The sequence below is a fragment of the Micropterus dolomieu genome, linkage group LG15, assembly GCF_021292245.1.
Source record: "Micropterus dolomieu isolate WLL.071019.BEF.003 ecotype Adirondacks linkage group LG15, ASM2129224v1, whole genome shotgun sequence".
Classification (NCBI taxonomy): Eukaryota; Metazoa; Chordata; class Actinopteri; order Centrarchiformes; family Centrarchidae; genus Micropterus; species Micropterus dolomieu.
Genome location: NC_060164.1, coordinates 20,844,703 through 20,869,724, shown reverse-complemented (window position 1 = coordinate 20,869,724; position 25,022 = coordinate 20,844,703). Strand labels below are relative to the sequence as shown.

At 40.0% G+C, this 25,022-nt stretch overlaps 3 protein-coding genes across 9 annotated transcripts in view; 1 reads left to right on the top strand and 2 right to left on the bottom strand.

Annotated features, from left to right (window-relative positions):
* prepl (prolyl endopeptidase like) overlaps window positions 1–7,153 on the top strand; it is a 16,653-nt gene extending 9,500 nt beyond the window's left edge. Inside the window, exons 14-18 of one of the 5 annotated variants that reach the window (XR_006828270.1) lie at window positions 708–796; window positions 1,363–1,436; window positions 2,758–2,962; window positions 6,514–6,723; window positions 7,039–7,147. Coding sequence is in view for 2 of the 5 variants with exons in the window: in XM_046070048.1 (XP_045926004.1) it covers window positions 708–796; window positions 1,363–1,436; window positions 6,514–6,529 (179 nt within the window). In the remaining 3 variants the exon portion in view is untranslated. The other 4 variants (XR_006828271.1, XR_006828269.1, XM_046070048.1 and 1 more) reach the window with 4 other exon arrangements.
* On the bottom strand, window positions 1,589–9,087 carry slc3a1 (solute carrier family 3 member 1). The gene is made up of 10 exons (XM_046070051.1): window positions 8,346–9,087; window positions 7,021–7,200; window positions 6,751–6,896; window positions 6,498–6,623; window positions 5,978–6,097; window positions 4,077–4,201; window positions 3,347–3,548; window positions 2,679–2,861; window positions 2,224–2,349; window positions 1,589–2,138 (listed from the first exon to the last, which is right to left on the bottom strand). Exons 1-10 carry the CDS (start codon window positions 8,740–8,742, stop codon window positions 1,707–1,709), a joined length of 2,037 nt encoding a protein of 678 aa, XP_045926007.1. The 5' UTR covers window positions 8,743–9,087; the 3' UTR covers window positions 1,589–1,706.
* A 640-nt stretch (window positions 9,088–9,727) lies between these two features.
* ppm1ba (protein phosphatase, Mg2+/Mn2+ dependent, 1Ba) overlaps window positions 9,728–25,022 on the bottom strand; it is a 29,046-nt gene continuing 13,751 nt past the window's right edge. The window contains exons 3-7 of one of the 3 annotated variants that reach the window (XM_046070486.1): window positions 24,657–24,932; window positions 23,449–23,566; window positions 21,934–22,042; window positions 21,450–21,507; window positions 9,728–13,256 (exon numbers count right to left, since the gene is read on the bottom strand). In XM_046070486.1, the coding sequence (XP_045926442.1) occupies window positions 13,227–13,256; window positions 21,450–21,507; window positions 21,934–22,042; window positions 23,449–23,566; window positions 24,657–24,932 (591 nt within the window). In that variant the 3' untranslated portion in view covers window positions 9,728–13,226. Of the gene's footprint in view, window positions 13,257–21,449; window positions 21,508–21,933; window positions 22,043–23,448; window positions 23,567–24,656 lie in introns of all 3 variants that reach the window. The other 2 variants (XM_046070487.1, XM_046070485.1) reach the window with 2 other exon arrangements.

The following is a 25,022-nucleotide window of genomic DNA, read 5'->3' as shown; positions in this document are numbered from 1 at the left end:
TTGAAGTTCATGGCCAAAGTATAGCGTAGGTGGGGTTGGGGGGGGGGGTGTGTGTGTGAGCTAATTGCTCTCATTTCCCCAGAGACAGGCTCTTTCTCCCTCTCACTTATATCTGTCTTCACCATATTGGTGGTGGTACTCCTCTTTATACCCCTCTTTCTCTCTAGCACTGCCTCCACTCTTGTTGTTTCAAATGCACACATCATCTCTCTCTTTCACCCTCTCTCACTTTTCTGTTGCTTGTACACACATAAACCAGGCAGCCTAAGTGTCTGTGTGTATATGTCTCCCTAATCTGTCTGTCTGTTCTCCAGAGTCTTTGATAAAGTGCTGATGGCATAGACACATGCAGTCGGGTGGGCAGGCCCATTAGCATGGTAAAGAGATAGTGTATCAGAGCAAGAGATTAGACACCACTGACTGGGAGCTGTCAAGGTCAAGACCGCACTTGTGAAACAGCCTGTACCACAGAGACGGGGAGGAGGGATAATATGGAGGGGTTTGAGAAGAGGGAGGGCAATATCAGATGGGAGCACAGATAAAAGAAAAGAGAGTAAAGACAGAGTCAGAAGAAAGAGGGAGAGAGATTCTGGCATGGGCATGCAATAAGATAAGAGAAATGTCTGAGAAGACATCTTAAACATGAGGTCTTTTTCTCCCCCATTCTTCCTTTGACCTCTGTCTATCTTTCTTCCTCTTTCTTTAAGAATGTGAACCAGTACCAAACATAGTTCTGAATATCCAACCTGGAGCAAATCACCTTGGACCAGAAGACTTTGATCTTATGCTGGAGGAGGTAATGCCCTCTCCTGCAAGATTGTACGGGTCATCAAGGCATTTCTAACTTTGTCAAAGTATTTTTCTCAAGTTGTGATCCAAAAACATTTGCAGCTAAGGAAAATGAGACAAGTATCTCTATTTTATTTTTTTTTTTTTGCTCAATAAGTAATTTAGCTTGTTGAAAAATTTTAACTGCTCTTAAATCCACTTAAAATGCACACCTATGCTGACAATGTAAAGACTATTTGTTTTGTTTTCTTACATCTTTAAAATCCAGATTTACTGCCCACCAAAAGTTACATAGAAAATGTTATCAGTTTAAAGAGTCAGTTTACCCAAATAAAAAACATCCCCTTTTACCCCTAAAGGTATCTTGCCATGTGGATAGAAGTTTTTTATTTTCCAAGGTTTTGAGAAACTGATATACAATAGACGGGAAAGGACTGTCTATTCTATTTACCACCCAAATGACTTGATTGACTGTAGTACCATGTTAATATAAGTTCAGCAATTACATTAAGTTTTGTCAATTGAGTTGATGGGTACAGAATATATGTCCTCTGTTTTTTCTCCCCGTCACAGGAAGCCCTCAAGCTAGCATTCCTATACACAGAGCTGGGCCTGGACCCTCCTCGGCCTCCACGCAAGAGGAAGAGGTAACGAGGCTATCAGGAGACAGTCAGGAATCAAATGACAATGACCACATCATCCAAACATGACAAACATCCACCATCACAGCCACAACAACTAGGATGACACAATGGGGCCCAAATCTTTAACAATTTGAGAAGACAACATTAACAGTGAATGTATCTGCAATGGTCCTCTTTATTGATATACATCTTATGACAAGTCACTTACAGATGAGACATTTGATTGCTGCCATGAAACTGTAATAACCGAAAACCATTGTCCATTGATCTATATTAGCATTTATAAAGTATGTCAAAGGCCCTCAAATAGCAGGCCTTCTCAGAGACATAGCACTCTCCAGGGTGGTTGGGATTAAACCGAGTGTTGGTGGAGTATTGAATCACCAAACCCTCCCCTGCTTCTGTCAGAATACGAGACTTTTGCAACACTTTGCCATCGTTGGCTTGGTTTGTGCTCATCAGCACCTTCAGCTGGTCTGGTAACTCTCGAACAGAGGAGAGATCTGTGACGACAGATTCTTTACCAAAGTTAAGCACTATGAGGAAAGCTCGGTCAAGCCCGTTCAGCTCCCTCAGGTAAGCGAAGACACTGGTGTCAGCATGGATGTAGCAAAACCACCCGCGGTGAAGGGGGAGCTCTGACTGACGCAGGTTGTTCAGGAAACGGTACTGAGCCAGAACGGATCCTGCTTCGTTCTTCTGAACCTAGAGGAGAAAATGTGGCGAGGGGATACATGATCGGATACCAGATGTTTCTCCAGAGTTGAACAGTACAAAAAGAGTTCTGTACCTCCACATTTATGTTTCTGTAGTCGGGGTGCAGAGGCAACCAGGTGATGTTGGTTTTGTTGTTAAAGCCTGCATTCATGTCACCACTCCACTGCATTGGAGACCGCTGAGGGTCTCGACTGGCACTCTGCAGTTAAAAAAACAAGTATTGACAATTATTGCCTCAGGTGCACATTTCTTAGGTACATGAAGCTAAAGTGAATGCATTCTAAAATAAATCCAGCCTTCATGAAGGTTAATTTGTTTTTGCTTGCTGGAAGTGTTATACAGAAGCATTGACTTAACTTTATGGCCTTTTTCAAGGCTGTATTTTGTGGTGAATAAAATCATGTCCCTATTGTCTAAATACATGTTTGTTCTGTTTTGTAATGTCATCAATTAAACTGGTAATTCCTTATGTACCTACTGCATTTGGGAGAGCTGTTTAAGTGAGTATTTAAATGTTTTACAACTGACCGCATTGTATTTGCCAGCAGGGTCCTGTATCTGACTCTCTGTGACATTAATGTTCTCCATGCCGATCTCCTCGCCATAGTAGGTGGTGGGCGTGCCTGGAAGGGTCAGCAGCAGCATGTTGATGACACGAATATAGGTCTGACCAGCACTGGAGGCAATTCGAGGCTTGTCATGGTTCCCAACCTGATAACAATGGAGGCAAGAGAAAGACAAGAGACAATGGGAAGGAAGAAGGCAGGGTAAAATGGATTGGGAGTCATGGAAGAGAATGCTGAAGTTAAAAAGTGAGTGATACAGGATTGATTTGATAGACTGTCACAGAGGAGTAACAATATACAATATATTGCAATAACATTTGTGCTGGTGTTTTATAGAGGGGCAGGTCAGTGTAACTCAGACTGGAAACACAGCTTTGTGACAGGAAATCTTAAAGCAGTTTGGTTGCTGATCCCAGAAGGAAACCTTTGTTTTCATAGTTTTCTCTGAGGTGCACATTGCATCAAAATGTTATTCCTTGCACCTAATTGATAGCTGTACCAGTTAGTTTCTGGTCACACCATATCACAGAGGAGTGTCTTTGTATTCATAAACATTATTTAATGGGTCAGATTATTTGGAGTTTTTATCAGCCAAGAAAGTAGTATGTAAATGTGACTGTGGTGACTCACCACCCAGTTGGGCCATTGTCCTCTGGGCATGTTGGCCATCCACAAGTGGACCAGATGTTGAACCCACAAGCCACTGGTGTTCTGAGGCAGGTCCAGTAGGTAAAAGTTAAAGGGGAAGTCACTTTCTTTAACCAGCGGGGTGCCATAGTACATCATGGTCTTGTCCACTTCGTGGTAATCATATGACTCCGTCACCATGAACCTGGAGTGGAGCAAAAACTGATAACATGCAAACTGATCTTCAGCCATACATTGTTAATATTCAAGACTCACTTTCATACTTCTGAACTCTGCTGCTCTTTCACACGAGCCATACTATGTGATACTCATTTACGCTTATTGGCATTTTACAAAAAGATTTATTAATCCCACACTAAAACTGACATTTGTATCAGAAATTCCTATAGAAAAGGCAAATCTTTTTCATCTCGGTTTTATATCAAGATTCCACGGAAGATTATCTTGGATCTTCAAGCAAGGATAGGCAGTTTATTTCAGAAGCATTTTGTTACAAAACTCTCTTTACATCCCAAATCATTTAATCAAATGCTCTCAGATATCCGTGGCTGTCGCCACAGCCAATCCTTTAATTCTGTCCTTCCTTTGCACACTCTGCCTGTGCACTCATTGCGTATGAAAATGTGTTTTGGGGGAGTGGCTTTGGGGGGAGGCCTGAAGGGAGGGGGTGGGATTTTTTCAGTTGGATACTTTCAAAATCTAGTTCCCATACCTGTATCTGCCAGGCTCACGGCTATAGATGTCCATCTCAGCCCTCCAGTGCCTCAGCAGGTCATGCAAACCCAGTTGAGTGGTGGTGTAGTCATGGTGGAGGTCCCACTCTGTAGTTACAGATTCCTGCATTGTTATTAATATAAAAAGAAGTATGAGGTAATGTAGCTATTATGGGATTTCAGTGTGTTAGTGGTTTTTGCATTTGGTTAAGACGGTGCTAGTGGTCCATTGATAGTAAACCTTCCACCCTGAGATCATCAACTATAGTGGATTAAGGAAGCTCAACAGTATTTTCTTCTGCCTCTAACTGAGAGTTAGGGGAGCTTGGGTGTAAATGTCTTCCTTTGTAAGTCCAAAGCACAGGGTCAGGTCACAGTTGGAAAATAAGTTGAAACCAGATACAGAGAGAGTAGAGACCATGTGATAAAAGATTTTTGGGTTCAATAGTCAAGAAGTACTGTTGTGTCCGTGTTCAAAAATGTTCAAAGTTTTGTGCTAATTTTATTGGTCCTTGAGTAATTGTAAAAGTAAATAAAAATTAAATTAAAAAAAAAAGGAAAGTACCAGGCCATGAATCTATTCAAATGTAATTACAGAGGTAGCAGCACTAACCACAGAGCTGACATGTGGCTACGTGAGCAAACCATTCGGCAAACAACCATCAAACTGCCAGTAAAGCACATAGTTGGCCTAAATTTTAAGTTACAACTGGCACTAAACCACTAAAGCAATAATGATAACAGATAATAGATAGTTGCTCAGTTATGATTGGCTATGGTAAAATTCTCAGTGTCAGCTCTTTATTGCAGCGCTGCTGTTCTACATTTTTGTAAATGCATGAAAAATCAATGCGTTCTTCCTAACATCACTATAAAGCACAGCTCGGCATGGAGTTGGAGTGAAAATACAGTACACCTCTCAGTCAACAGTAAGTAGACGAGTCCGTCTCAGTACTTTAAAGTGAAGTAAACCCCAATGACTTGCTAATCCACCAAAATATGCCCGTTTTCAACTAATCTTTCCTCTGTGTGCGAAATAACTTTGGTGTCCATGGAACAAAAACTCTTTCTTAGTGAGCTTAACTCTGTGTTAATCATGAACCCTTTGGATTCCAAGAACAGCATTTTCTCCAGCGGGGCAGTAGATGAACCTGATATCTATGCCAGAGATAAATGATGAAAGATACAAGTAGTACAGCGTGAACTCTCCCATTCAGCTGTTGATTATGTTTGTTCTACTAGTTACACTGAAAAGTACTGCTTCAGTTGGGTTTGCTTCTGCTCGCAATGCAGCTTTTTGTTCATATCTGGACTGTGACATGTCACACTTTATATAATTCAACTTAATTAATATAATTATATTACTGAATATTACAGCAGAGATTGTTAACTAAACTGACCATTGATCTCCTGAGCTCAGAGACAGAAAAGCTACCAGGTGAATATATAGAGCAGTAGCAAAAGTTGGAAACCTAGAAATACCTTACTGACTGAACAGACCTTGTGAATATTGTCATGATAAAACTCAAGTTTAATCAAATATTGTTAAGTAAAAAGCAAACAGCAGTAACCACAAGTTTCTTAATAACTAAATTGTATAGGATTGAAGAATTCATGAGGAGCCCCTTTAGATGTCAGTCACTGAAATTAAATGTGACTGGAGCTGTAGCTTTGCCTTACATGAGGTTAAATGTGTTTGGTAGCAGAGTGTTACACCTGCTTTGCCATTCGATATGGATCCATTTGAACAGGCAGATCAGACACACCTTACCATCTTTGGTGGCTGTGTCGAGTCAATGTGAGGACAAACGGCTACTAGAACTAAGCCAGTGCCCATTAGAGATGAACAATGGTACCAAGTGAGGTTCGATGTTATGAGGTGGAAAGAGGAAACACTCACTGGTGGTTTGTTTGGGTCCACCTGTGGTTCATCCCTCAAGTGTGCAGCCTCCAGGATGTGCTTCACTGCATCCATCCGGAAGCCATCCACACCCTTCCCCAGCCAGAAATGAATTATATCCTTAAAAAAAATAAGAGTGCAACCGCAGACTACTTAGTGCTAAAGTGTCATCTGATAAATGTAAAATTTTTGTATTTGACACATTTCAGCAAGCCCTTCATTCAACTACAATGAAGGACTATTGAGAGTATAAACATGCACATTATACACACAGTCTGTCATTCATTCTGTTGTACTTTGTGTAGCAGCCTTTATAAACACAAGGGTTACCTAGCCTAAGTTAATGTGTAATCAGTAACACATCATTGCTACAGATTACACAGGAGTATAGAAGACAAAACAGATAAGGACAACACTGACAAAGATTTTAGCATACAATACATGACTCACCGAAAAACAAACGCTTTTAGGAATGAAAGACACTTAAGAAAGAGCAGTGTGTGTGGTTATGTAATCTTACAACAATCTCTTTGCAGACATGTGGATTCCTGAAGTTAAGGTCTGGTTGCTCCTTGAGGAACTGGTGCAGGTAGCATTGTCCTCTTACTTCATCATAAGTCCACGAAGAGTTCCCAAACACACTCACCTGAGAGAAAGGAGGAGGGAAACGGCAAAGAAGATTACCTAGTGTAGTGCATCAGTGAAGGTTCCGTGAAAATACCACCAAAGACCAAAACAGACACCAGGTATAGAAGACTAGTACAAGTACCAACCCAATTATTAGGCCTCGGTCCGGTTGCATTGCAGTCTGTCCAGACATAGTAATCCTCGTAGTGAGGATCTCGAGTTCGGCTCAAGTTGAACCAGCGATGTCGATCACTGGTATGATTGGGAATGAAATCCATGATCAGCTTCAAACCTGGTGGAAACCGAGAGATTAGCAGAGTCAAAAACACTCACCCTGCCATAGAGCCAATCATGCTACCCCCAAAACAGGACGTGTTATGATCCACCATCACTTTTCCCACCGTGAAAGTACTCACCTTTGTTGTGCATTTCAGCCAGGAGCTCTTCAAAGTCCCGCATGGTTCCAAAGACCGGGTCGATGGCCCGGAAATCTTCCACATCATAGCCGAAGTCCCTCATGGGAGAGCGGTAGAAAGGACTGATCCAAATGGACTTGATGTTCAGGTACTGGAAGTGATCCAGCTTCTCCTGAATTCCTGCCAGACCAGAGACACCACACTGATGAATACTGGATACTGTAGTTCTTGTTCCCAATGACAAGTCAGAACACAAAGCAACACCTGTATTAATATTGATCCCGTCAACCGAGTTAACGTGTATTTGGGTCATATTTTGCTATAAATGATATTTGTTAAAAAAATAAAATAAAAATGGAAAGGCATCTGGTAGTAAAGCTCCCAGAGCTTTCCTTAAATAATGAAGAAATGTTAAGCACCATCATACTATGAGATGTCACTATCAGTCCACTCTGAAAACAGGGTTTAAATGCATGTAAAACTGCACTGAGGTTCTCATAAAAAGTAAACTATCCAATGAGGGGGGAAATGGATGCAGTTTTCTCTTTTCTATCAGTAGCGTTGTATTATTCCTACAACACAGCAGACCTACAGTAGTTGTAGAAATTAATAAAATTGTATCGTTTCTTTTAAAAGTTGAAAATTCATTAAGTTAATATTAAGTTTTATTAAGTAATATAGGCCTACAGTAATATTAACTAAGTTTTTTAGCTATATGGTAGTGATAAGAGTAGCTTTTGGGTCATTTATGATAAATGCTGTGGGCTTCACATTTTCTAGGCAGTAATCAAGGCTAGATTTATAAATGTTGTTAAGTAATGGATTTTGATCCATTACTTAACAATGTCGGTGGTCCATTAGAGTGCATCTGATGAACTAAACTATTATTTTTTTTAAATTAAGTGTGCTGCTGGAGTATGAACATTATCTATTATTATCATTAATTAAGGGATTTTTCATTAATTAAGGGATTTTTCACAACCTACCAACTGAACGTTATTATTATTATTATTATTATTAGAGGCCTGTAAGACATGTGTAAAACATTAGTAAATGACTTATTAACCATGAATAAAGTTGTCCAAGGTATAAACCATTTATAAAGGGTGACTATTATAAATAACCATTTTTGTTAAAAAATAAATAAATAAAGAAAAGTTTTATTATGGGAATTATTAAGGGAGCGCTTTGGTGCCGGACTGGGACCCAGAACTGGACCAGGACCCAGTTACGTGCCACAGAAGTAGGCCTACAGTCATTTTCAAGTTGTTGATAAAACAAGGACATCTTTATCAGAGCACGCAGGAGGGTCAGGGGCATCTTACCTTTGAGGTCTCCGACCCCGTCTCCGTCGGAATCTCTGAAGGACCGGGGGTAAACCTGGTACACCGGCGAGGCCTGCCACCAGTCCAGGCACCGCGGTGACAGCGCGATCACCGTGACTGTGACCGCGACCAGCGCCAGGGTGCAGGCCACCGTCAGCCAGAACAGGATCTCTCGGGGCACTCGGTACCGGGCCTGAGAGGAGTACAGCAGCAACACCTCCTTGGGCATCCCGGCGTACGGTTTGAGCTGCGTGTACTCCTCAGCCGCGTCCAGCTTCTCCCCTGGGGCGGTGTTGATGGTGTCCGCCGCTGACCCACCGCCTTCTACATCCTGATAGCCAGGGTTTCTGGTGCACTCCCCCAGCTCCAGACTACCGCTTTCTGTTTTTAAACTCATCTCATTTAGATTTCTCAATAGGAAAACCCCGAAAACAAACCGTGCTGGTTTAGCTCCTCTTCAGAAAGACCGAGTGACTCAAAGACCCAACGTGAGGTAGCCTAATCTAACTGCTCTTAGAGGGTCAGAGTACACACATACCTCTTTCATCTATCTCGCTCTCTCTCACACACACACTCAAAGAGAACAGTGCCACCTGAGGAATGTGGGAAACTGGAGAGTTGGATGGGAATAGTTAGAGATTAGCATTCTTGTTGCAGAGGTGGTGGGAGAAGTAGCCTATAGTACAAAGGTAGTTCATTCAAAACGTTACACCAGTAGGAGCATTAGGTTTGATCACCAAAATGTATTTAAAAAAAAATAAATAAATAAAAGTACTCATGCAGAATGAACCCATTTATAGTGTTAGGATTGTAGTACTGGATTACTATCCAATAATCCAATGCTTTAGCCTGTTTTGAGAAACATTTTAACGCAGCAACTGCACCCTTTCCAAAGTGTTGTCAAAATTTGACCAGTGATGTGCAAGATACCATGCAAGCTTGATGACAGGAAATAGATAAATATCACTAACTTCACTGGAAGAAAGAGGAATACCTGTCAAGATAAATATAAAAACAGAAATGCTGCAAATCTAACTTGTTTATGTTAAAACTTTAGGACACCTGGCTGCGCCAAAACAATTTACTGTTTCAGTGACTGTGCATAATGTATATTTGAAGTATATTCAAAAGCAGAGGTTCTTATTTTGCAGGCTCTCTTTTCTGAGCTACATGGTGGCTTTTTCTTATTTGCAAAACCTTTTTGTCATCTGGCACAGAGAACAATGAACACAGCAGAGGGCACAAACTGATTGTTGTTTTTTTTGTTTTTTTTTTTAAATCAGCCTGTCTACTGTGTTGTACTGAACAGTGAATTGCTTACAAAAAGACACACTGACATTTCAAGTTGGCGCTGAGGGAAAAAAGCATAGCAGTTTGAACTGTTTAACTTAAATCCATCTTTTATTGACGTTTATGTTCACTGTATGGTCTGTAACATCACAATAGCATACTGGGAAATTAGTACAGGAAGAAGGCATGATGAATACCCATGGGTGTTTTATAAACCTCCCCTTCCTTTAGCCTTCTCCAAAGGTCAAAGGAGGGCATTCATTACTCTCAAATGCAAACCAGCTTACCAAGAGCTAAAAAGCACAGGAATAAATAAAAACAGGTGTGGAATTTATCACTGCTATCACACATCTGTCAATTTTAACAGTATGTCTACATAAAGAGTGACCAGAAACAACAGAAGGAGGTGGCAGAGAGTAAAAGGGTTCATTTTCAGACCTAAAAAGCCAACATGAGGAATGTCATTTGTCTTTTGCTTCTAGTAGCCGTTTCCAAATTCTCGCCTGCTTTCTGGCATCCTCACGGTCACACTCACCCAGCCGGACCCAGAATAACTGACCGGCTGAGGAGACAATATGCTTTGTAAAATTCTCTTTACTCGACATATCCTGAAATCAAAGCAACAAATAAAATTATTCGGGCATCACCAAACCTCCAAAGTCTCCTTCGAAAAAGTGAGACGTCTTCCCTGGTGAGATTATATTCCACAAACAGAACAATGATCACATATTTTTCAAAACAAAGGGAAGCAAAGATAGCTTGTTTTTCATCAGTCATTGAATGACTGATGAGGAGGGAATGTGATGCTGCAGTGCTGCTTATATTCAGTCCATGCAGTGGAAACAGTGTGAATATTGTAAAATTACATTCAAAAACAACAACAACAAAAAAAAAGGATTCTCCCTCCTTTCCTCCAATTAATTCCTCTCCTAGCCCAGTGTCTGATACAGCTTAAACATAAACCTAAACGGAAGACTCAGTTCAGTGTGGTAAAACCAAATGTTAAGAAGTCAGCAAATATGAATTTTGAAATAACGGTCCACAATGGGAATGATTCAATTTCAAACTGAATTTACATCTTAAAACAACAAGTAGCGATTAAAAATGACTGTAAATAAAAATAATATCCTGCTATGTGTTCCACTTTTCTCTATGCTGTTCTTTCATACATTTCCTCTCCAACATTGTGTTCCACCACACTGAACCTGCCAGCATTATCCCCATCTGGCCAGTACTCCCACTCACACAAAATACACTTCTCCCTCAATCACAAAACATGCACAACTATAAAGATCCCATCCCTCCCACTCCCTCCACCACAAACAAAGAAAAATCAATCATCCCATTAAAACAATGCAACTGCAAAAGAACTACACATTCAAGTACCTATTTGTCATATGGCACCGAGAGCAAGTGTACCACAAGAACATTTATCAGCCAGCAACCTGTTAGGCCTATTCTCTTTCAGTACTGCCACTTCAGAAAGCACAATGAATTTGCCATCAAAAGATTGAAAAAAAGAGAAGTGTATATTACAGTTGTGTATATAATTTTAGCCTATTTTAAATGCATCTACAGGAAAGAACACACGTGAGAAGTATGTCAATAGACTTGGTCTATGAGCACATTTCTTAAAATAAAATAAAATAAAAAAATAAAAAAAAGACATTTGTTTAAAAAAAGAAGAGGCTTTTTCCGGACAAATATTTGTTTCTGAACTTTCAGTCACTTCTTAGTGCTTGGGTTGACAGAATAATATGATATAATATGAACTCCTGGTCATTCCAAAGAGTCATACCGGGGCTTTCCCCAACACCCGGCCCTGTGCCTTTGAGGCAAAGTCTATAAAAAGGTAGCTGTGGAAAACGTAAGGAGAGCAATTTCAGTAAGTGTGAACACAGCTCTGGGTGTAGGGCCTATTCTCTTCTGTCCTATGGTGTCCCTCCTTTACTTCATACACTGAAACTCCATAAACCTATTTCTTTCTCCCCAACAGCTATACAAGGTATATTTCGTGCTCCCCTCGTCATTTTCTTATCCATCTGAAAAAAGGACCACAGCACTATGAAAAGAAAAACTTTTTTTAAAGAAAAAAAATATAAAATAAAAAACAAATGGAATTGTTTTCAATCAAAAAACAAACAAAAAAGGCATTATTTGTTTTGTTTTGTTTTTTTGTTTTTTTTTTAACACAGGATATTTCAAAGATAGAAAAGACAAGTTGTAGAAGAAGCAGGATTTTATGTGCGTATTGAAAAGAAAGGGGGAAGAAGGTGGTGAGGCTGGAATTCCTTTACCCCAACCGTGTCTTTGGAACGGTTTGTGGGAACACTGTGCGCAACTGTTTTAACTGTTTTAGTCTACAAAAACACACAGACCACATGCACAAAGGGCCACAAATAATACCATGGCTGGGAATTAAGATGAAACAAACCAATCAAAATATATCTATCTATATATCTCTCTCTCTAGATATATATATATCTCTATATATAGATATATATCTCTATATCTATATATATATTTATGAATTCAATATATAATCATTTCTATTTTTCTATTTCTTAAACAACAGCAGGCTCAAACGTTTATGATTCTGTCTGCCAATGCAAATGACAGAAGAGTGAAAAGACAGAGGGGAAGAGTGAGAAATCTACTGTTTGATAACATCTTTTAAGAGACAGGAGGAGAGAAAGTGAGCAGCGATGTGCAAGAAAAGTTTAAACATCCTCCATGTTATTCCTATCTGCAGCCAGGCGCACCAACCAATGTCCTGTTTTAGTATGAACACAGTATGGATGAGCCATACTGTCTTCAGGTGTGTAGACCCAGGTGATGGACTCTTGGACCCTGAATTTGAGGTTTTAACCCAGAGGGGTTAAAAGGATGAATAGCAAGGATTTCGTAGTTTTAAATCTGTAAGTTCTGTTAGGCTTTCCCAGCAAGCCAGGCGCGTGGGCAGGTGAAGTGTTGGGCCCCATTTCTGTACCAGTAATGCCCTCAGCGTAGCTTGAGGTGTGTGGGAGTAGCAGGTTTGTGTGGTCGAATGGCTGCCAGTCAGGTGCAAGTTCACGCTTCAAAACAAATAATGCCAAAAACAAATGCAGCCAACAAACCACTTTAGTCTGTTCAGTGTCTTACACACATCCATCAGTGGCTGGTTTCTTAAAGACTGGCTGGCTGGCTGTTGAGTTGTGAGGTCCTCCCTTCTCCATAGAGCAACAAAATGATGTCTGTCAATTCACAACAAAAACAACCACCACAAAGAAAGCAAGGGGCAAGAGAAACTGTGCCTCTCCTGATATACTGTATATGAAGTTCTGCGTTCACACCATCAATGCAATTTTGTTATATTTTGTCCCTGTTTTGTTCTACAAAAAGAACCAACAACTTTGGAGTCCTCCACATTGGATGTGTTGTTTGTTTTGAAAAACTGGGATCTCTGCTTCAATTGATCAGTGTGGGAGAGGGGAAACTAAATCACAAAAAACATCCCAGAGGAAACTAATAGGTGACTTTGGATGTGATCTTGTGTGGAAAAGTGGTCCTCTTTTTCTTTTCTTTTTTGGATCAGGCAGTTGTGCTGGACAGCTACCAGTGGTACTCCAACTCGGCTCCGTTCTGCAAGAGGAAAGCCACCAAGAGTAGAGTGGAAGAGAAGAGTAGAATATGGCAGGAAAAGGAGCGATGGGGGAAAGAGGAATAACAGAAAAGAGAAACGAGTCAAAGGAAGGAGGAAAAAAAAAAAAAAAAAAAAGAAGGGCACACTGTTATCAAACAGAAACAATATTTACAGTTACATTCAATGGTTTTGTTCTCCAACCTGGACTTCATGGCCAGGTTTTTCATCTGATAAACAAAAAAAAAAAAAAGTTATAATAGCATTGTAAGCCAGGGCGCACTTCAACTTCAGTGTGCTGGTTCTCTCTGCAACAATACGCCAACACAACAATTCCAAGGTCTTTCGACTTATTGCAGGGAGTGACACAGAAACAATTGCAACTGCAGTTGTGAAAAGACTGAGTGAGACAGCAATGCATGCGTGTAGGGCGAGTGCATGCGTTTTCTTGTGTGCGTGTGAGAGAGGGACGGACAGGACCAGAAACAACAACCATTCATCCTCATCAAACCTGGACAGCGTGTCTGCACACGGACGCCCATTTGCACACACGCCTTCAACTCTGGAGCTTCACATGCTGACGAGTACATCAGAGCAGGGAGTAGAGACTGATGAAGGATTGACAGGGGGGATATGCGAAAGAGGTCGCCACTTACATGCCTGTAAGAATGCGTGTGTATGTGTGGTTGTATGTATGTGTGTAGATGAGGGTTTGGGAGAAGGGGGTGGGGTAACAGTTATATATGTCATCACTTACCAAATGAAACAGGAGGGCTGCGTTAATCAGAGGGTGAACACACAGTTAGACAAATCGATACATCCCTTATCAATGTGTGTGAGTGTGTGTAAGGCTACATCCACACTACCACGTTTTCGTTTTAAAATGCAGCGCTTTTGCCATGCTTCTGCCTGCCGTCGAGATTAAAACGGCGAGTCCGAACAGCTAAAATGGAGAAGTTTGAAAACACTACTGACCCTGTTTTTGTTTTCAAACTCCGGTGTAGTGTATTAGTGCGGACAGGCCAAAACAGAGGACTTCGAAAACACATTTGGCTTCCTAATTGGGTCTTATCAGTCATGCAAAGCAAAAACAACACTACTGACAGTGTTTCTGCTTTGGTATTGTTATTAAAATATTTTATACTGTGTAAATAACACATACACACTTGTACTGTGCATCTCGCCGTATTTGCTTTTTGCGACGACTCCCGGTTTGTTTTCCATCCCCATAGTTGCTTTGGACTCCTGTGTTACTTTTAAGTATCAGCTGTCTGTCCAAGCAAAAGAATCTCTGGTGTGGTTCTTCGCCATTGCCGTTTTTCGTTCGCCTGTAGTATTACTTTCTTCTTTAGCCAAATCTTCTGCAACTTCAGAGTACACAATCTGCTTTCTGTTTACACCGGCATGCACATGCCCAGTGTACGTGAATGACCACCTGACGTGCGTTTTCAGTCAGTTGTGATACAAAGCTATTAAAACAAAAATGTTTTAGTGTGGTTGTAGCCTGTGAAGAGTAGTCTTTCCACTATTTTTGCTATATAAAAAAATATTTTCTTAGGCTTATTTTAATACAAGTTTTTTTTTTTTTTTTAATAAAAAGGTGCCATCAGTACTTATTACATTTCTCACTCCTGCCTTGCTTGACAAACATCTTGCTGCTCTTCGTGATCATGGTCGCTCATTTATTGGTGGAACATCATGCTGCTGCCAGTGTAGCTGCTCACTGTCAATTTTGGTCCGTTGAGATGGACGATATTTTTAACCAGGTCTAAGGGCACTCTCACACCTGTAGTTCGCTTAATTTAATCCGGACCAAGAGGAAAAAAACATTTACATTGTTGCATTTTAGTCCTGGTCCAGTTCATGTTCACACTGACTTTTTATAAATGAACCAACAGAAGTAAACATGAAGTTATACAGACTGACAGGTTGATGGGACTGTTTTGGCGCTTGTCATCCTGCATCATCATCATCATCATCATCATCATCATCATCACTCCCATGAGGAAAACAAATTCCGGCGACTGACTGAAGTTTATGCAGCACTTTAATACTTCTGAAATATATTTGTTCTTTTGGTGTAACAAAGAGCTCACAGAGAAATATAACTGAAATAAGCATCATCAGTATTATTAGTAGGGCTGACCCCCAATAGTCAAAGATTTGATGCTTCGATGGGCGGGGCCTGATTCGACTGTCAATCTCACAGTCAAAGCTTCGCAGCAAAACAAGGATCATACCATTTTGGCGATATGGGGGTGCTCAATGTCTGATTTTACATAGAACTACCAGTTTTCTCCCAATAAGTTAATATACAGCCTATTACAATACACATTTCAACGTTTAATGCTGTAAATAAACATGTATAAAGAATTAAACTTTCAACAAATGTTTTTAAAAGTGCGTAAATAAATCCTAAATTCAGTCAGTGCGCATGTGTAGGTGTAGCGTGTGGGCACGTGGTGTGGCGGAAGAGGAACACTTGCTGAAGAGACTGAGCCCCGGTTTTACTGGAGTTGTGCCGGGTTGTCCGCACCTTGCGGGACTTTCGGATAATTTAGCACCATTGATTAACCACACAAAGAATATTATACAGTTTTTAAATAGCCGGCTACTTGAAATAGACCCGCGAGGAACCGCCCCCCGCTCGCAATCGCTGCGCACAAAAACACACATTCAACTATAGGCAGGACTTGACGATTCGACTATGTAAATACTTAGTCGGGGACAGCCCTAATCATTAGACTGAAAATCTATCATATGTTATAAATACTGATGTAGAGAAAGGACACAGGAGAGGCATATTATACACTAATGATTCGTGACTTATTACTGTGGGATCACCGTGGACTTAATGAACTGACAAAGTTAAGGTACAGCATTTAACACCTGTTAATCAGGTATCACGTGTTGACGTGCTACCAAATGATTTGTATGAATATATACATGGCTTATACTGATCAGATACAAAATAGCTTCCTGAACAGATTTCACGATCAGCAGAAGAAGGATTTATTCACAGTTTAGCTTTTGAAATAATGCTAAAAATCACATATCTGCTATCATGTGGTTGGTTTGGTTGCTTTCACATCACCAGAGTCTGCTAGGTGGGCTCAGTACGGTTGTTTGGTCCTCACCAGAATTCGATTGACAGCTTTCACATCAGCCCAAGCGAACTGCACTAACTGAGCAAATGCACCAGTGTTCATTTTAACAGAATAGGTTAGCAGGCAGCACACTAAATATCCTTGGGTCTATTATGGGCCGGGTCTGCCTGAGTTTACACAGGAATAATACTGTAGGTAAAACTTTAAATGCAAGTCATTCTAAGTTCAGTTTATACTGCTAGTTGTAGTAGTGTAGCACTAGAAGATGTTATTGAGAGCCATATTTAGGACCCTATGATTTCTTATTGAGTTGTTGAAGTTGTATTCATCTAGCACATGATTACACACTGTTTCTGATGACAAAATGTGCCTAAATCGTAAAACACAGAATTCAGAAAAACTTTAAATGAAGATTTAGAGATTTTATAGGGCCCTACCAGGGTTTTATAAAAATATATTTACAGGTTATACTTTATTTGGATAATCTGCCCACAGATAGTTTATTAGTTGAGATTCAGCGGTTTCACAAATAGAACCATTTTCTTATATTAGCCTACACCACTGGTTATGGTTTGATCAGTGCGAATGTTTGTATATTCATTATAATTTCAGATAATAATACAGGATACTATAGCTTACCATTAGTAGCCTACAATATTAATTCCAGTTGGAAAAAACAGCAGTTTCATTTTTGTGGGTTGTTTTCAGTCATTAAATTATTGTGCAAGAAAAATGCTCTACATGATGGTAAGGCTCCGATTTATTTATGCAAATTACTAACTTGTCAGTAATAAAAACTGTGCAAACAGAACAACGAGTTCAAATTCATTTTTTTCATTTCTATAGTTTGCTATGATGACTCAACCTTTTTTTTTTATTTATTTATTTTTTTTTTTTTAATGTCCTGCCTCCTCCTGGCTGTGATTCACGAAAAGTGACTTTGACGAGCAACTATGCACACGGTTGCGTGAATGGGTCCCGATCTCCCTGTGGAAATTAGCAGGCAGAAGAGAACAGGAAAAGGTGTACGTCACGTAATGCCCAGAAAACCTGATCTGAAGAGGGCAGAGGAGAGTCCGGGTGCCAATGCGCCTAAAATGACTAAAATGTAAAAGTGACTGACAGTACACTTCAAGCACAAACGGCTTTTATATTGTGAAAAATAACAGAAGTCATCTCTACTATTAGCGCGAGCTTCGCAGCAGAGGAGAGGTGACTGTTGGAAGTAAATACGTCATATTTAAGTTCACTTGTTGCTTGATCAACAGTTGTTTGATAAGTGGCTATTAAAACACATTCAGAGAGGATTTGAAGGTTGCTTCTTTTTTCCCCTCAATTCTGATCATTTTGCCGCTAGTGATTTTCCTTTGGCGCTTGCTAAAACCTCTTTGGGGGTCGCCAAAAAATTCTCTATGCAGGAAAAACCCTGCCTACATATTGTACTGACAGCACCTTTAATTGAAGTAGTAGGTTAGAAAAACAAGTGCTATTAACTGCCATGTAATTATATACCTTATAGTCCTCACCGATTTAAAACTAAAAGCCAAATCTTAATATTATAGCATTCCTTAAACATTGTTATTATCAGTGCTTCCCACAGATTGATTTATTTATGGCGGCCCTCCACTATCAAAGCTAACCGCCACATACAGTCTCCTCCAAAAGTATTGGAACGGTAAGGAAAATTCCTTTGTTTTTGTTGTTCACTGAAGACATTTGGGTTTAAGATCAAAACATGAGTATGAGACAAGAGTTCAGAATTTCAGCTTTCATTTCCTGGTATTCACATTGTTTATCACATTTAGATGTGTTAAACAACTTAGGACATACCACTGTTTGTATTAGACCACAGCGTTCTTAGGGGAGCAAAAGTAATGGAACAAATAATCTTAAAGTAAATAACATTTAATATTTGGTAGCATAACCCTTGCTTGCAATAACTGCCTCAAGCCTGCGACCAGTCGACATCACCAAACTGTTGCATTCTTCATTTGTGATGCTATTCCAGGCTTTTACCACTATTCGGGGTGTTTCTCCCTTCAGTCTCCTCTTAAGGAAGTGAAATGCATGCTCTACTGGGTTAAGTGATTGACTTGGCCAGTCTAAAACCTTCCACTTTTTCCCCCTGATGAAGTTCTTTGGCAGTGTGCTTTGGCTCATTGTCCTGCTGCATGATAAACTTCCTCCCGATTAGTTTCAATGCATTTCTCCGTAAATTGGCAGATAAAATGTTTCTGTACACTTCTGAATTCATTCTGCTGCTACCATCATGTTACATCAATAAATATTAATGAACCTGTTCCTGAAGCAGCCATGCACGCCCAAGCCATGACATTACCTTCTTCACAGATGAGCTTGTATGCTTCGGATCATAAGCAGTTCCTTTCTTTCTCCACACTTTACCAAAGTGATGGAAAGGCAAGAGATTAATCTTGGTCTCATCAGTCCATAAGATTGCTTTCAAGGACTTTTGCGGCTCATCTCTGTACTTCTTTGCAAATTTCAATCTGGCCTTCTGATTCTTCCTGCTGATGAGTGGTTTGCATCTTGTGGTGTGGCCTCTATATTTCTGCTCTCTGAGTCTTCTTTCAAAAGTGGATTGTGATACCTTCACCCCTGCACTGTGGAGGTTGTTGGTGATGTCACTTACTGATGTTTTGGGGGTTTTCTTCACAGCTCTCACGATATTTCTGTCATCAACTATTGTTGTTTTCCTTGGCCGACCTGTTCGATGTCTGTTGCTCAGTACACCAGTAGTTTTTCTTTTTTGGGACATTCCAAATTGTTGTGCTTGCTTTGCCTAATGTTTGTCCAATGGCTCTGGTCGATTTTCCTTCCTTTCTCAGCTTGACAATGGCTTGCTTTTCTCCCATAGACAGCTCTCTGGTCTTCATGTTGGTTTATCCTCTTTAAACAGGAAATGCAGTCTTTATAGGTTTGAAGCAAGGATGAAAACTTAGACTAGTCATGCAGAGCCATTTAATGTTTGGACAATCAACCTAAAAGGCAAAACCTGGGCAACAAACATCTGGCAGTCACATGTTCCAATAGTTTTGCTTACTTGAAAAATGGGTGGGTGCAAACAAAGGGTGGTTGGTATGTCCTGAGTTGTTTAACACCGTATCGATTTCTTTTTTTTTACCATTTAAAAATTGTAATTGACCACAGAGCCCCCCTACAGTTACGGGTCTGTGGGAAACATTGATTGTGAATACAATTAAAATCAAAATCTGTTTAAAGACACTATGTTTGAAAATTATGATGTTGGCATCCCCGGTACAAACAAAAGTAATTTCCCAGTAATTAGAAAGATGCTATAATCACATGACAATTCTACACAAAGCAGCTTTGAGCAGAGTAGCTAATATCCTTTTCTTATGTGTGAATGTGTGCATGTGCGCATAATGCAAACAATGACAGTAACTCTACAATCCTATAGACATACCAAGACAACACTACAAGGTGAACATTACTTCAGCCCCAGCACGCACTATACACACAGACACAGAAGTTAGGCTCCATCTCAGGATTTATGATTTGTCCATTACTAGCAGATACATGCACACACACACACACACACACGGGAACACACCAGACATAGCAGATAATAAACAAGTGGACAAGTGGAGTGCTTTATAACGACTGACACAAGTTCAGGGTGCCAGCCCCACATAGACACATCTGATCCATCATGTAAAATCACGTACAAAACACACACTGACATGATGTAACCACCCATCCACTGCAACAACAGAAAGTAACAGGACCACACCAGCAGTGTCATTATTTTCCTGTTTTCAATCCATTATGTTAGAGAGGGAATGTGTACAACTTGCTGGCACAAAAAAAATATTCTCACTAAGCCTTCGAAGCCACCGTACAATCTCTTCCAATGGCAGAAACAAGCGCTTTAGTTGACGTCCTTTGACAGTGAGCAATTGCTCAGAAGTATAACGCTGCAGCCCTGTTTCCCTGCTGCCGACTGCTGTGCGATTGCTCAATACCGGACTAATTTAAAAAAAAAAATGTTGTCCCCATTAGTCATATAGACACAAAACATGTGGTCCATGTAAAAAAAAACAAATAAAATAAACTGTAATAAAGAACTAGGCCTTCATTTGAGACAGGATACTGTTACAGTAGAAACATGCCTTTTTCTATTTCGACATTTTTCTATTTCCCGTTTTAAAGGTATACTTAGTTGTTCACGTGTGTTTTTAGGTCTGTGGAACATACTGAACACAGGGACAGATAATGATACAGCAATAATTTGAAAAGTATCTTCAGACATGTTGACACTTTGTCTGCAGTGAAATGGGCAGAAAGCTGACTATAGCCACTCTCCTTCATTAAGGAGCGAGGTACAGCCACTTTTGAAGCCTACACAAATTTAGTTTTTGAAAAATTCAAACATACTTTTGGTGTTGCATAAAATATGTGCATTATATTGATATTTGGAGTTACATAGTGTCATTTTTATATATTTAATTTTGATTACTGCTTTATTATCATTGTGTGTGCAAGTGTGTCTGTATCCAAGTCTTCAACTTTTATTTCCAACATTTCTAATAACACATAAAGGTAGTACAAAGCAGAAGGATGCAGAGCCGCATCTGACCATCAGCAGGAAAATAAGCTTACAACTCTATAAAGCATAGTGTCCTCAAAAAGGGGAACACTGTACCAGTACTAGTGGCAGATTCATGTATTTGAAATTCTACTGTATATTACTTTGGTGTAGGAGGAGACTAATGACAAAGCTGCATTGTCATGCATGCATAGCCCATTGTGAGAGCTGCCAGGAAGGTGTGCGTCATACACAGAAAAAAAACCCCCAGATGTTTATCATAATGGGAACTCAAAATGATCTCTGAAGTGTAATGTACTTGTAATACTTCATCTGTTATGGATGAATGAGCATAAGAGTAAGAGCGTTTCACTGAAACTCATGTCAAAGATGAAATTAACAAATCAGACAGCTGATCTCAGATGTGTTATATAGACTTTAACATAACATTTGTGTGTGAGTGTTGTGCAAATGGTAAAAGAAGGACAAAGCTCATATTTATGACATATATTGATCCTCACCCCATCTTCCTCCCCGTACGGGTTCAGACGGTTGTATACTGCTTCAATAACGCTGCGTCTACAGGAAGAACACAGATACACAAAATGTCATTGGGGCTATTTCTTACAAACCATCCATCAATGTAACGACAGTGGGCAAATGTGGAAAAACAAGGTATGGTAAGGTGTAGTAGTCAAAAAAGTAGTAACCATCTTGCTAATATTGTAAAAACCTGGAAAAGTATTTTCTATTCCAAGGTAGGTAGTCCCAATGATGTTCAAAAATCAATTGAGCATAAGCGACACTAGATAACTGGTGACTTATTTTTCTTATTGGCCAGTTGATTTAGATTTTTTTTTTTTTTAAAGCCAGTGGTCATCCAAAACTAAAGGAAGTTTGCCAATGTTTTATACTTGCCTTGCACTTTCATATTCGTATTACAGATGTTGTGGAATAATGTACAGCTCCTATAAATAACATCCCTTTTAGGGCGGTGGTCCTTACTTGCTGGCGAGGCCTCCCCCTGGTGGCAGAGGTGGCATGCCGTGGTCAGTGGATAGGTTCCTCATCACTGCTACCAGGTCTGGAAATCCCTCCTCCCGAGACAGCATCTCTAAAACAACACCAGACATGTTGTTACACAACTGTGTATTAACACAGCTTAATGAGCTTGTGATAGCCAAATAAAGGTGGGGAAAGAGGAAACAGGAGAGAGACCAAGAAATGTGACACATGAGGATAAAGGAAGTGGAAGAATGGAAACTTTACAAGTGAATTTGTGGAAATTAGTGCATGTCTGAGAGAGAAAGAGATGGTGACAGAAAGAGGACTGCAGCTGAGTTGAGTGTGGCATGAGGCCAGGTCAATGTTCAGCCAGAGCATTCCTCTCCTTCTTTCTTTTCTTCTCTGTATCTTCCAGTATTAGACAGTACTTGAAGCCAAATATCTACTTTGCTTCACCCGAACGAAACCTTTGCATACCAGAATTTTAACCCACTCGAGTTCCTATCAAAACATTCAGCAAACATTAAAATACTTTGCTGTAATACACATCAGCTACCTCTGTGTTTCCACAAGCATTACATAGTCTTACAAGGGATATTCCAACCTTTCCTTTCCATTCTGTGGATCAAGATACAAAGTTGGTAAAAACAAACGATTTATATTTTATATTAAAAAGATTTATTTTATCTAGTCTCAGAGTTAAAGAATACATTTTTCTTGTTTGGCCAAAATCTTAAACAGCTGACCAGCCCTGGTTTTACATGAGCTAACAGAAGCCAGGGAATAGAGCTGACATAATCAACAAAGACTAGAAAAGCTGCATTGTGTTAATCAGAAGGCCTCATGCATCCTGAGAAAAAAATGGGATGAAATGATAAAGAAAAAAGGACAGAAAGCAAGACAGGAGGGGAGCAGGGAATCCATCCAAACAAGACAGGGAATACTTGAGCGAAAGGGGGAGAGAAGATGCGTTTAGGGAGGGGAAAGGGAGGAGGAGAGCAAACAGGAAATAAAGAGGGGAGATGCTTGCTGAGATGGAAAAGGAGGTCATGATGGTGTCATTCCTCTGCTGTGAGCTGGAGCTAACTTGGCTGGAGGTTAGACAATAGAGTGTGGCAGGGTCAGTCAGTGGGGAAAGTATGCGTTCTGATATGATACATGGTTTCAGTTGGAAAAAAATATCCTGTGTCTCAAAGACAAAAAAAATATAACCTTTGTAGACCTGTCTTTCACCCCAGCGACGCCTTTTTAACGAACAGTATTAATGGATGTAATTGATTATAAAAATAAGAATGTAAACCCACAACTGTTATTAAAAGAAAACCGTAAATTTGTCTCAGCTTACCACATGACAGTAAAACACTAACTCAAGAACCTATTCAGATTAAATGACCTAAAATTCACTCTGAATACAGCCCAGCAGTTTTCATAAGATATAAAAGAAAGATTTTGAAAATGAGCAATTAAAATTTTTAATATTCAACAATCCCACTATTGGCTCATCTCCATTCTCACCTTCCACTCGAGACTCCAGATATTTGTTGAGCTCAGCGTCCTTCCTCACGGCCTCCTCCGACACTTTGGGAGCATTGGGCAAACACACTAACACAACACTCATGTTATCCCGACTCCCCTAAGACGAACGGGAGGAGAGAGGAATGAAGAAAGAGAAGGTAAGAGAAGGAGCTATTGTGTATTGCTGAAAGAAATAATAAGGATGATTTCCTAGGCACAAGCTGTGGAACAGTCTGCACTGTGGCACAAATATAAGTAGCCCACAAGGCAGACTGATCAATTTCAAAATTGGGACATAAATATGATATTTTATGTACAATGCTTTTTGTTTTTTTTACAGTTTGTTTTATTTTCTGCCCTTGTGAAAGCACTTTCTAACATGGATTTTGAAAAGTGCTCTATAAATAAAGCTTATTATTTTTATTCTTAAAAGGTCATATTATGCTCATTTTCTGGTTCAAAATCTTATTTAGGGGTTGTACCAGAACAGGTTTACATGGTTTCATTTTCACAAAACACATTCTTTGTCATACTGCACATTGCTGCAGCTCCTCTTTTCACCCTGTGTGCTGAAAGCTTCGTTTTAGCTATGGAGTGATGCATCTTGCCTCTACATGATCTTTGTAGGGAATTGCACATGCACAGTTCCTAGTTAAGGACTACTAGCCAATCAGAAGCAGGGAAGTGCAGTGAAAGCCGGTAAACACGGCTTTGGTTCAAGCTGTATATGTTCCCCATACCATCTTAGCAACATGTACTGGAGCAAGAGTGGTGAGTTATTAATCTGTAACAAATGTATCTTTCATCCATAAAGTTATAAGTGAGCACTTGGACTTTGGTCTTTTTCTCTTTGCAGACCTATTACTTGCCCAAAAAAAGATATAACTCAATAAAGGAGAGGGAAAAAGCCAAAAAAAAGCATAAATATGTCCTCTTTAATATTATCATTTCAAATTAAAAGCTTGAACTTGCACTCTTGGGCAGTTTTAGAACAAGACAAATTAAAAATCCCAACTAATTTCACTTCCTCCTCCTTTCTTATTTGAGGTACCATTTAGTTATGTGCCTAGGTCATCAAAGCTATTGCAACTAGTTGCTGTCAGATAAAAAAAAAAAATATATATTATAGATTCCACACATTTCAATCTCCATGCTAATTACAGCAAAAAACACACAAAGGTCATGCTCAAAATCTAATTTGTACACACCTTGTGCAGGCAGGTGTCCACTACTTCATTGCACACTCTCTCTAGGTCATCAGACACCTCAAGCCTAGATTTCACAAACTCGCACAGCTCCTCATTAGACATGACATCCCAGATGCCATCACAGGCCAGGATCACAAACTGATCCTGTTCTGGGGCCCGAACCATGTCAAACACTGCTGGTTCGGGGCTGACCAGCTGCTCTGTGGGGCCCTTCCCATCCACGCACTTGTAATCGTAGTCCCCCAAAGCCCTCGATACGGCCAGTGAGCCATTAACCCTCTGAATCATCACTGAGCCACCGGCATTCTGGATACGCTCTCTCTCACGTGGGTTGCAAGGCTTGTGGTCGAGTGTGGAGAAGCACAC